Source organism: Bubalus bubalis, chromosome 5, assembly GCF_019923935.1.
Source record: "Bubalus bubalis isolate 160015118507 breed Murrah chromosome 5, NDDB_SH_1, whole genome shotgun sequence".
Classification (NCBI taxonomy): domain Eukaryota; kingdom Metazoa; phylum Chordata; class Mammalia; order Artiodactyla; family Bovidae; genus Bubalus; species Bubalus bubalis.
In genome coordinates, this window is record NC_059161.1 from 51,025,719 (window position 1) to 51,039,216 (window position 13,498).

Sequence of the window (13,498 nt, forward strand, 5' to 3'; positions counted from 1 at the left end):
AACTAACTTTGTTTTGTAAAATACAAGTATACCAGGCTTTGGTAGGCATATCCCTCTGAATTTTTGCATCTTGTTTTTATGCTTTTCATTTTGAGCCTCTCTTTAGTATATGGCAATTAGTTGTTCTACTTGCTGATCCAGGAAAAAAATCTATGACGGTCATTAGTGATTATTTTTGTGCTTTAATTACTTGTTTCAAGAAATGTGTTGATTTTTACAATATGATTTTGGATTTATCAAAAGCAGTCAAGTGAGTAAGTGTAAGTTTTGAAACGGATTCTGATGAAGACAGAAGTGCCTAGATAACATAACTGTATAAATACATTTTAAAGTAATTTTATATTGTTTCAGTAGTACCATATGTTTGAGAATTATTTGAAGAAACTTCAGCCAGAAGAATGCAGAATATGGCTAGCCATTTTCTTGCAAGTTGGTGGCTGATTTCATTGTAAAATAGAACATGCTGGGTTTGGGCTCATTTGGTCTCACTTCTGCTTCATGGTATCTGAAACCAACACAGAGTTCTGATAGGTGTTAAGTGAACTTTGTGGAACATCATGAAATATTGATATATCTTACTCCATTATATAAAGTAGGAACCATTTTATTATCAACAAATATGACTATTGTGTGTATATAAAAACTACAGTATCATCATGTACTTATTAAAAAGAAAAGTCTGTCAAACTATTTGATTACTCATTAGCATCTTATGTAAATAATTATATGATATTTTAAAATAGATAAATTTTCCCATTAACTTGCTGTTTTCCTGCTATTTCTCACCATTTAATTTTAGCAGTGGAAATACTTTGGTTAATCTCAGATATATATTCAGTAACCCTAGCACCAAACACAATCTGTGGTACATAGTGATTATTCAGTTGTTAGCTGATTAAGTGATTAATAAAAACTGTAGAAGAAAATTGATTAGGTAAATGTTAGGGCTTCCCTGCAGCTCAGCTGGTAAAGAATCTGCCTGCAATGCAGGAGACCCTGGCTCGATTCCTGAGTCAGGAAGATCCCCTGGAGAAGGAATAGGCTATTCACTCCAGTATTCTTGGGTTTCCCTGTTGGCTCAGACAGTGAAGAATACCCCTGCATTGCAGGAGACCTGGGTTCCATCCCTGGGTTGGGAAGATGCCCTGGAGAAGGGAAAGGCTACCCACTCCAGTGTTCTTGCATGGAGAATCCCATGGACAGAGGAGCCTGGCAGGCTACATGCAGTCCATGGGATTGCAGAGGGTGGGACATGACTGAGCCACTTTCACTTTTAAGCATAAATAAGCCTTTATTCGTAGTGCTAGGGCATGAGACGCTTTCAAGGAATATACTGCTTGTCATAGAATGAGGATGTGTTCCCCCAGCCCCAGTTCATATGATGAAGCTCTTAGTCCCCAGTATGTCTTTAGGAAGTAATTAGGTTAGATGATGTCATTAAGATAGGGTCCTCATGATGGGATTAGTGAAAGAAGGTAGCAGAGTGCACTCCCCTCTCCCCCAGTCTGTGAGCACACCAAGGAAAGGCTGTGTGAGGACACAACTGGAGGGCAGCCATCTGCATGCCAGAAAAATAGTCCTAATTGCAAGCCAAACCCTGCTGGACGTTGATCTTGGACTTCCCAACCTCTTGCACTGTGAGAAAATAAATTTCTTTTGTTTAAGCCACCCAGTTTATGGTATTTGTCACGGCAGCCCAAGCTGACTTAGACATTGCCTTAGGAAAAAGGGAGTTTTTATAGAGTTTAGCAAGTGAGGTCATGTGGAGGGAATATAGGAAGAGCACCTCGTTTAATTGTGTTTTGCTTTATTATACGTCAATACACCATGCTTTTTGTAGATTGAAAGTTTATGGCAGCCTTGCATTGGAAGATGATTGTTATCATTCTTAAGTAATAAAGCATTTTTAAATTCAAGTATGTACATTGTTTTTTTAAGACATAATACTAGACTACAGCATAATGCTAGACTCACTAGACTACAGTACAGTGCAAACATCATTTTGTATGTACTGGGAAACCAGAAACTTCACGTGACTTGCTTTATTGCTGATAAGCTTGATTGCAATGGTCTGGAACCTAACCTGTAATATTTCTGAGGTGTACCTGTAGTGTCAAAGGCTGTTCTCAGAAGAGAAAGCAGTTATTCTGCAGTTTAGGAGCTGGCAATTGGCCAGTTGGGATTTCAACTAGAGGAGTGGAGGCAAAGATCTTGGCCAGTCCAGGTTCGATGCACGATACTGGATGCTTGGGGCTGGTGCACTGGGACGACCCAGAGGGATGGAATGGGGAGGGAGGAGGGAGGAGGGTTCAGGATGGGGAACACATGTATACCTGTGGCGGATTCATTTTGATATTTGGCAAAACTAATACAATTATGTAAAGTTGAAAAATAAAATAAAATAAAATTAAAAAAAAAAAAAGATCATGGGCAAAAGGGAATGTGAGAAATGACTGAGCTGGGAGGGACAAGGTCATAGGAGGTCCACTGATGAAAGAAAATCATATACCATTGACTGTTACACAGTTTTAGGTTCTTCTCCTTAGTGATATTTTGTTTAAGTACAATATAAATATGTGTTAAAATGATTATGTTAATATATAACACAACAATAAGGAGCATAAAATAATAAGCCCATAAATTTTCTCAAGGTAATTTTCAGGGTTGGGCCTTAAAAAAAGAAGCTTTTTATTTTGACACCATTTTAGATTCACAGGAAATTGCACTCAGTTCAAAAAGATCCCATGTACCTTTTACTCATTTTCCCCCTTTGTTCCATCTTACCCCCTGCTTAATAAGGGGCTTCCCAGGTATTGCTGGTGGTAAAGAACCCACCTGCCAGTGCAGGAGACACAAGAGACGTGCTTTTGATTCCTGGGTCTAGAAGAACCCCTGGAGGAGGGCATGGCAACTCACTCCAGTATTCTTGCCTGTAGAATCCCCATGGATAGAGGAGCCTAGCAGGCTATGGTCTGCAGAATCTTGAAGAGTCAGACATGACTGAAGCAACTTAGCATGCACACGCATATCATGCTTATTAGGACTTTTCTTTCAATGATACCGTGGGTAGTAGTTTAATCCACATTTTATCATCCCTGGACTCCCTGTTCTTTTCGTCTTTTTCCCATAGTCTCTTTCCTATGTCTTGCTTCCACGTGCATATTAGAGTTTGGTCTGCTGGATTTGAATATTTATTTCTGTAATTAGAAACGATTTTAATTTCCTGGTAGACTTTCTTTGAGTTACACTATAGGTGTGAGTTGTCATTTTCACTTGTTTCCTCTTGTTAATTGTATCTAGATGGTTTCTTGAAGGATATGGATCAATAAAAAGATTAGAATTTGGGCAGCCACTGTTGGGAAAGATAAGTTTGAGAAAAGTTATCGACAGAATGTTATGAATAACTTTTTTCAGTTGTAAGCTTCAAATTAATATTCCTATTAAAAATTCAAATGTATGACTAACAAAGAGGCAGTTTGTGACATAATTTTACCAGTGTTGGTTTCCTTTTCTTTATTCCTGATGTAATATGTATTTGACAAAATTATGATACAATTTTAATAAACATTTTAGTTGTAATGTTTTAATACAGTATGCTAATTTTTTTGTATATTGGTGTATAAAGAGGAGGATTAGGAAGACCAGGAAATGAAAGCATTCATATGTGAGAGCCTACATCCCCAACCTGTATAAATGATGAAAAGGAACCAGATGGGAGACACTGACATGATGTTGATGAAAGGAGAGACATGTGTCCTAAATGAGTAGTTAGTTCTCAGTAATCAATCCCTGTGCAATAATCCAATTGTGGTTTCTGGACTGGGACTGAAGTACACGTAGGTGCAACCTCTCTAGTTGATTTTGTTGTCCATCCAGGGTTGAAAACTGCTGCGTTGAAGGTTAACTAATGTTATTATATCCCATTTTACTATTATAGGAATAATATTTATAATAATCATGCTGTAGTACTGATAATCTAGTGAAATGTTAAAATAAGAATGACCTATAGAATATTTCCCTTTTAATATGGTCATTGTTTTGGGATGCCTTTTTATTCTTATAAAGAAGAATAATATAGAATAATTGTTAATTATATATATAACAGTTATATAAGTAATTGTTACACATAAAATATATCATTATAAATATTAATTTTGACTTAGAATTTTAAATAATATTGTTCTTTTAAAGTTAAATGTTTTAAGTCAAGTGTTCTTTTTAAGTCAAATAATACTTTTCCTTGGAGATAAAGAAAATTACAGATTACAGAAGCTTTAATTAATGATAAATGGTATGACTCATATTCAAATTAAGAAGAAATTTCTTATAAATGGAGTCATTCATCATATATTTTTTTTTGGTCTGATGTCCTTTGATCAGCATAAGGTTTTTGAGATTCATCCGATTTGATCTTTCCTTCTTGCTGAGTAGCCTTCCACTGACAGTTTATTTTTCTGACAGTTTATCCACCTACCTGCTGATGGTCATTTGAGTTTTTTCCAGTTTTGAACTGTTAATGTATATAGCTGCTATGAACAGTCTTTTACTCCACATGGTTTTATGGAAGACTGGTCCTTTACTTTTAATTGAATCCTGTTTAAACTGTTTTAGAAAATTTGAAAATTTGAAAGGCCATTTACCTTACTTTATAGTAAAACCTTAACAACAAAACTTGAGAAGGATAGTACAAGAAGAGAATGTTACATGAAACAATGTCACTTATGAATATAAAGGTAAGGTTTTAAATAAAAGTTGAATTCAATAACATATATATTATATATTTTCAATGCTAAGATAAACTTAATATCTCTGAAAGTTTTTAATCACTTCTAAAATTATAGTAGTCAGTATGTTCTTTTAGTGGCATATGATTTACTAGTGTATCTTTATGATAGAATTCTAGACTCAGTGACTGGTGGCACATTAAAACAAAAGTGTGACCATGTAGGTTTTATCCCAGGATGCAAGAAGTTTCAACATTAAAAAATCTATTTGAGCGGAGGGAGGCTCATGAGCGAGGAGACATAACTGTAATTATGGCTGATTTGTGTTGTCATACAGCAGAAATCAACACAACATTGTAAAGCAGTCTTCCTCCCATTAAAAATATTTTAAAAATAAAGGACCATGAAAAGAAGAAAAATCTATTTGTGTAATACACTGTATTAACAGGTTAAAGAAGAAAAACAATGGCGGATTCATTTTGATATTTGGCAAAACTAATACAATTATGTAAAGTTTAAAAATAAAATAAAATAAAATAAAAAAAAGAAAATACCAAAAATGACAACAGAATTGAATATCCATTCCTGATATTTTCAGCAATGTGAAAGTAAAAGGAAATTCTCTTAATATTGAGGTTCTACCAAAAATCTAAACCAAAGATCATATTTAATGGTGAAATATTAGAAACATGCCCATTAAAATTGGAAGCAAATTGAGAATGCTTCTATGAAGAAAATTGTATTCACAATAAGTACGTAAGATTATTGATAACAAAAGATGGGAAAGCTCTCTGTGAAAAAATAATCAGTATTATTGAAGGACATAAAAGAAGACTTGTAACTAATATATAATGTGTCTATATACATTAAGTAAGATATAATGTGCCTATAGTGTTAATTGATACATGGATGGGAAAAGTCATATTGCAAAGATACCATTTCTCTTCAGATTACTCTGTAAAGTCATTGTGCTGTGCTCAGTTGCTAGGTCGTGTCTGACTCTTTGCAACTCCATGGACTGTAGCCTGCTAGGCTCCCCTGTCCATGGGATTTTCCAGGCAAGAATATGGGAGTGGGTTGTCATTTCCTTCTCCAGGGGATCTTCCCGACCCAGGGATTGAACCTGTGTCTCCCGCATTGATGGGCAGATTCTTTACCACTGCGCCACCCTGGAAGCCCAAAGTCACTGTGATTCCCATCAAAATCTCAATATGTTTTATAGAACTTACTAAGCTAATTCTAGCATTTATCTGGAAGAGCCATGGCAATTTAAAAACATGATCTCCTGGTATAGAGAGGTCATATAGAGTTGTCACGATAAAGACAGTGTGATATTAGTCTAAGTATAGGCATATAGATAGGGCGGCCCTACCTCTGTTTGCCTATGACAGTTCCAATTCATGCCTGTTGTCCTGTTAATAGGCTCCCTTTTGTTCCAAAGACTGTTCATTGAAATTACATGGAAAGTCCTGAAATAGATCCACTTGATCTATGACCTAGGTGCTATTAAGAATCAGTGGTAAAAGGATGTCATTCAATAAATGGTATTGGGACAAAAAGAAATATAGTGTGGCCTTTATCTCACACAAAACAAAAATTAATTCCAGGGAGAATAAAGACTTGAAATGAAAAATAAAACTTTTAAAAGAAAATATAGGACACTGTCTTGATGACTCCTGGGAGGAGAAGATAAGGGAGCTACCTTAGGACAAAAAAGGCAAATTTTGAGAGTAGAGTGGTGGTTGACAGGGACTGAGGGTATGGGAAACAGGGAGAACTTGGTAAAAGGGTACAAACTTTAAGTTTTAGGATGTACAAGATCCAAGGAGCTAATGTATAGCATGATGATGATAGTTGATAATATCTTTTTGCCAGGAGAGTAGAACATAAGTGTTCGCACACAAAAAAAGTAAATATATTCGATGAGATGATGAATGTGTTAACTAAATGGTGAAGATCCTTTCACAATGTTGTGTATATCAAATTAATTATCATTTTGTACACTTATAAATGTATTGCAGTACTGCTTGTCAATTCTGTCCCCGTAAAGCTGAAAAAAGACAAAAAAAAAAGGATAAATTATAAGGCTACATTATCATTAAATGCTTTTTTATGAATAAGAAAGATCCATTAAACAATATGGGAGAACAAGCCCACATGCTGGGAGAACAGATTTCTAACACATGTAGGTAAATTTGAGGAAACAAAATTCCTGAAGATAAACCAAAAACAAACAGTACACATACAATATAAAAAAAGGCACAAGATTTTAATTAGCATTTTATTGAAGAAAAATCTAAGATGACCATTCAGTTCAGTTCAGTCCAGTCGCTCAGCCTTGTCCAGCTCTTTGCAACCCCATGGACTGCAGCACACCAGGCCTCCCTGTTCATCACAAACAAAAGTCTTAATTTTAATAGTAATCCTGCTAGTAAAATTAAAAACATACTTGTCTTTTCATAGCAATTCCACTTCTAGATAGTGTGGGGAAATGTTCCTATTTGAGTATAAGGAGGTATTTGTAAAAAACATTCATCTCAGAATTTTATGTAATAGCAAAATAAAAATCTAAAACAACCTAAAATTGTTGGGAATAATTTAAATTCTATAATCTGGAGAATTGTTAAGTAAATTACATGTATGAAAATATTCCATATAGCATTTAAAATAATGAACTAAAACAATATGTGTCAACATGGATAAATTTTAAAAACATAGTATTAGATTAAAACCAAGTTTCAAAAGGATACACACAGTTTAATATCAATTATAAAGTTTAAAGACATTCAGAAAAGAATATAGTTATGATTGCATATACATGTACTAATAAAGTATTCATGGATATCAGATCAGATCAGATCAGTTGCTCAGTCGTGTCCGACTCTTTGCAACCCCATGAATCGCAGCACGCCAGGCCTCCCTGTCCATCACCAACTCCCAGAGTTCACTCAGACTCAGGTCCATCGAGTCAGTGATGCCATCCAGCCATCTCATCCTCTGTCGTCCCCTTCTCCTCTTGCCCCCAATCCCTCCCAGCATCAGAGTCTTTTCCAATGAGTCAACTCTTCACATGAGGTGGCCAAAGTACTGGAGTTTCGGCTTCAGCATCATTCCTTCCAAAGAAATTCCAGGGCTGATCTCCTTCAGAATGGACTGGTTGGATCTCCTTGCAGTCCAGGGGACTCTCAAGAGTCTTCTCCAACACCACAGTTCAAAAGCATCAATTCTTCGCCGCTCAGCCTTCTTCACAGTCCAATTCTCACATCCATACATGACCACTGGAAAAAGCATAGCCTTGACTAGACGAACCTTTGTTGGCAAAGGAATGTCTCTGCTTTTGAATATGCTATCTAGGTTGGTCATAACTTTCCTTCCAAGGAGTAAGCGTCTTTTAATTTCATGGCTGCAGTCACCATCTGTAGTGATTTTGGAGCCCAGATAAATCAAGTCTGACACTGTTTCCCCATCTGTTTCCCATGAAGTGACGGGACCAGATGCCATGATCTTCGTTTTCTGAATGTTGAGCTTTAAGCCAACTTTTTCACTCTCCACTTTCACTTTCATCAAGAGGCTTTTGAGTTCCTCTTCACTTTCTGCCATAAGGGTGGTGTCATCTGCATATCTGAGGTTATTGATATTTCTCCTGGCAATCTTGATTTCAGCTTGTGCTTCTTCCAGCCCAGCGTTTCTCATGATGTACTCTGCATAGAAGTTAAATAAACAGGGTGACAATACACAGCCTTGACGAACTCCTTTTCCTATTTGGAACCAGTCTGTTATTCCGTGTCCAGTTCTAACTGTTGCTTCCTGACCTGCATACAGATTTCTCAAGAGGCAGATCAGGTGGTCTGCTATTCCCATCTCTTTCAGAGTTTTCCACAGTTTATTGTGATCCACACAGTCAAAGGCTTTGGCATAGTCAATAAAGCAGAAATAGATGTTTTTCTGGAACTCTCTTGCTTTTTCCATGATCCAGCGGATGTTGGCAATCTGATCTCTGGTTCCTCTGCCTTTTCTAAAACCAGCTTGAACATCAGGAAGTTCACGGTTCACATATTGCTGAAGCCTGGCTTGGAGACTTTTGAGCATTACTTTACTAGCGTGTGAGATGAGTGCAATTGTGCAGTAGTTTGAGCATTCTTTGGCATTGCCTTTCTTTGGGATTGGAATGAAAACTGACCTTTTCCAGTCGTGTGGCCACTGCTGAGTTTTCCAAATTTGCTGGTATATTGAGTGCAGCACTTTCACAGTATCATCTTTCAGGATTTGAAATAGCTCAACTGGAATTCCTCCACTAGCTTTGTTCGTAGTGACGCTTTCTAAGGCCCACTTGACTTCACATTCCAGGATGTCTGGCTCTAGGTCAGTGTGGATATATAGTAAACACCAAATTCAGGATTGTGGTTGCTAACCTCTGGGGAGTGGAGGAAGAGGGTGATATCAGGAAGGGAAATGAGATACTAGAGGAGTATCAATACTATCTATAATGCCTTGTTAAATATTTTCCATTTCATTATTATAAATACATAATTTATTTCTCCTAGGTTTTAATAGTTCCTATTTTCCATATAGCTGAAAATATTATTGATGTTTATAAATTCTGTCTTTATCATTTCTTTTGTCTTCTTTAAAATCTGAGAAATCTGCCAGTAGCAGTTATGTATAATGATTATATAGCTTTAATGTTTTTAAAAATAAAGAATAAAGTACAGTTTTCCCTGCATCAGAATATGGTTTAGGTAATATCTAAGGTTCCTTCTAGCACTAAAGTGTACTTTTTTAGTGTTTTCCAAACAGCAGAAAATCTTTTCTTAATATAGCATTTCTGACAGTTAAGGTTGTAAGTTCAAATATTGAGGATTATGAAACCCGTTTCCCATCCAGGTTGTTGTTTTTAGTCTGTCTATCTGCCTGTCTATATTAAGCAATCAGCTAATACAGGGGTCAGAAAACTTTTTCTATAAAGGGCTAGGTAGAAAATATGTTCGGCTTGGAAGGCCATAGTCAGAACTGCTCAGCTCTGCCCTTGTAGTGGGATACCTGCCACAGAGTTTTGCAATACTGTAAAAACAAATGCCAAAACTGGAGTGATAGAGCTTGTTATTAATTAGATTTGGATATCTTACAAGGCTTGACTTAACATCTGTAAATAGCTTTATATAATGTAGATCACTATTAAGTAGTTGTTTCAGTTGTTTTCCAAATCAGTTTTATGAAACAGTTATTTTTGTGTCATGACCTGCAGTAACTGAGTATTTATCTACATTTATGTTCAGGGTCTAGGAAGTATATTTTTTCCTGTTCAATTTCATGGGTTAGAATCAAGTGATTATGACTCTTCTTTGTATGCAGAAAGTAGGCCTACCATAGTCACATTGGAAACTGTGCATATCTTAAGGAAGCAGGGTAAGGCTAATGTAGCCTGAGAATTACCAAGCACTTTTTATCTCCAGAACACTGAAACTGCAGGTGTTTAAGAAAGTTTTATTACGAACCAGAGAGAGGATTTGAACCCATAAAGTAACTAAGAAATATGTGTTCATAGAGTAGTAATTCTGAAAAAAGTTGAGATTTTCAGACAAAAATGGTTATCTTACCAAGTTGTTGTTCAGTCGCTAAGTCGTGTCCGACTCTTTGCAACCCAGTGAACTGCAGCACGCCAGGCTTCCCTGTCTTCATTGTTTTCTCCTGGAGTTTGCTCAAACTCATGTCCATTGAGTCAGTGTTGCCATCCAACCATCTCATCTTCTGTTTCCCTCATCTCCTCCTGCCCTCAGTCTTTCCCAGTCTTTTCCAATGTGTTAGCTCTTTGCCTGTGTCAGGTAGCCAAAGTATTGGAGCTTCAGCATCAGTCCTTCAAATGAATATCCAGGGTTGATTCCCTTTAGGATTAATTGGTTTGATCTTCTTGCTGTCCAGGGGACTTTTAAGAGTCTTTTCCATCTTACCAAGTAACTGATTGTATTTATTTTTTCCAACTAAAAATTGAACGTGTTTGTTTTTTTCAGAGACATCAAACCTGACAATATATTGATGGATATGAATGGACATATTCGGTTAGCAGATTTTGGTTCATGTCTGAAGCTGATGGAAGATGGAACGGTAAATAAAGATAAATCTTAAACTGTTATACCCTTCCTCCTTGTTTCTTTATCTGTTTTAGAATCCTTCTGTTTATATTATCTATCAAATATCCTTCTATCCATTTGTCTTTCTGTGCTTTACTTCCTTCCACTTAGGCATGCTTACTCATAATAGGGCTTGTCTATAAATTCACGCACCATTTTCTACTGCTTATATTAATGATTTTAAGATTGATAATACTATGCCTTTTTTGAGACTCTTGTTTGTTTCTTCTTTAGCGTAACTTATTTTCACAGTTCCAGAAGACTGAAGAAAATAAATCCCAGAGGGAAAAAGAAAAGATGTGACTCCTTCACTTTCATTTCTCTTCTCTTTCTTTACTAGTTGTCTAGTTTTCCTGAGGGACAGTGTATAACAAGTGAATGTTTTTTATCAGAAAATCCTCTAAGTTTTATGTTACCATTTGCTTTATTTCTGCTAACCTTCAGTTCAGTTCAGTCACTCAGTCGTGTCCGATTCTTTGAGACCCCATGGACTGCAACACACAAGGCTTCCCTGTCCATCACCAACTCCCAGAGCTTGCTCAAACTCACATCCATCAAGTCAGTGATGCCATCCAACCATCTCATCCTCTGTTGTCCCCTAGACCCCTCCATTATATTCTCTCAATTACTTAATGGTTTACATGCCTCAATTTTATTCCATGTTTGTAGTAGTAGTAGTAATATTAATTTCCTGGTTGTATAGTAGATGTCCAAATATATATCATTTTAATTGGTAGGGACTTTTTGAAAAGTAATTTAGTATAATACATTCCAAAGGCCACAAAAACATCCCATTATTCTGGACCAGTCATTTGACTTTTGAGAATTTACCCTAAGCAGATAACTTAGAAACTGGCAACCCACTCCAGTACTCTTGCCTGGAAAATCCCCTGGATGGAGGAGCATGGCAGGCTACAATCCATGGGGTTGCAAAGAGTTGGACACGACTGAGCGACTTCACTTTTCTTTCTAGATTACTTGTAATACCTACTTCAATGTAAATGCTATGTAAATAATTGCCAGCATGTAACAAATTCATTTTGCCTTTTGGAACTTTCTGGAAATTTTTTTAAAAAATACTTTTGATCCCTGATTGGTTGAATCTGCAAATGTGTAACCAGGAGACATGGAGGGCCAACTTTATAAGACATCTGAGAATTACCAAATAATAAATTTTATCCATTTGAAAATCAAACAGATTACTTGAAATCAAGTAGTGTTGGAGGAGACACAGTGCTGGGGGACATTGGACTATTAGCTCTGGAAAGCTAGTTAAGATGTTTGTTACATGTAAGTCTTACCCTAAAACTATCTAACAGCCTAAATCCAAGTCCTGGTAGAATCAACAGAGTGCGAAAGTGGTCCTCCAAATGAAGAGGCTTGAGATGAATCTTTGTTGTTGTTGTTCAGTCACTAAGTCACGTCTGACTCTTCTGCAGCCCCATGGACTGTAGCCCATCAGGCTCCTCTGTCAATGGGATTCTCCAGGCAAGAACAGTGGAGTTGGGTTGCCATTTCCTTCTCCAAGGGATCTTCCTGACCCAGAGATTGAACCCACATCTCCTGCATTGGCAGGCAGATTCTTTAATACTCAGCCACCTGGGAATCACAAGATGAATCTTAGGTTTTTTATAAATCTGCCCTTAAAGAATAAACTGTAAGCTGTCCCACATTCAAGTTAGTACTTTTTTAACTGCTTAAAGAATTAATATTCTTCAGAGGAAGATGGAGGAATTCATATTCTCTACAATGTCTTATTGACAGTGACCAGCATTCAGTAAAAAATCACTAGACCAAAAATAAATAGTGAGTAACTTAAGTGATTGTGATACAGAATTTAAAAATAAAAGTAGTCGGTAGAAACCTGGGTAGCACAGATGTTGGATTTGCCAGACATAGACTAATGAAACTATCATAAATACGTTCAAAAGAAGATATTAGTCTTAGTAATTACACAGACAAGGAATGTCAGCAGAAAAGTAAATCAAGTGAATCTTTTTAGAATTTGATAATTATTTTTTTTATTTTATTTTATTTTTAAACTTTACATAATTGTATTAGTTAATAGAAATAAAAAGTTCATAAGAAGTTAATGGTGGGTTAGAAATGAAAAAAGAAAAAGCCAGTGAATTTGAAGATAGATTGAGAGATCAAGCAATCTGAAGAACACAGAGAAAAAGATTGAAGCAAAATTAATATAGGGGGCCTAGGGATGCATACAATTAGAAGCCCTAGAAAAAGATGAGATAATAATAGAAAACATTTGTAGAATTGATGGCTCAAGCTATTACATATGATGAAAAACAGATTTAAGAATCCTGGTATATTTCAAGGTTATGAAAAGAACTGTGCCTGGCCACATCACAATTAAACTACTGAAAATTAAAGATAAAAAAAAAAAATTGGAAAGCAGCTAGAAGGAGAAAACCATACATACTGTGGGAAAATGGTAAGAATAACCATTGACCTTTTGTGAGAAATCACAACATGATATCTTTAAAGTCCTGAAAGAAGAAAAAAAGTCTCTAAACCAAGAATTCTATATCGAATAAAAATACTCTTTTCAAAATGAAGACCTTTTCAGATAAGTGAAAGAGGCCTGGATGCTAAAGGATGTCCACTACAAAGGAGACAATTCCATTTGGA

At 36.1% G+C, this 13,498-nt stretch overlaps 1 protein-coding gene across 18 annotated transcripts in view; it reads left to right on the forward strand.

The window, feature by feature from the left end:
• CDC42BPA (CDC42 binding protein kinase alpha) overlaps positions 1-13,498 on the forward strand; it is a 297,113-nt gene that overhangs the window by 137,898 nt on the left and 145,717 nt on the right. For all 18 annotated transcript variants that reach the window (XM_044943085.2, XM_006062426.4, XM_044943088.2 and 15 more), the window contains one exon: positions 10,733-10,826. In XM_044943085.2, coding sequence (XP_044799020.1) covers positions 10,733-10,826 — 94 coding nt within the window. The remainder of the gene's footprint in view (positions 1-10,732; positions 10,827-13,498) is intronic.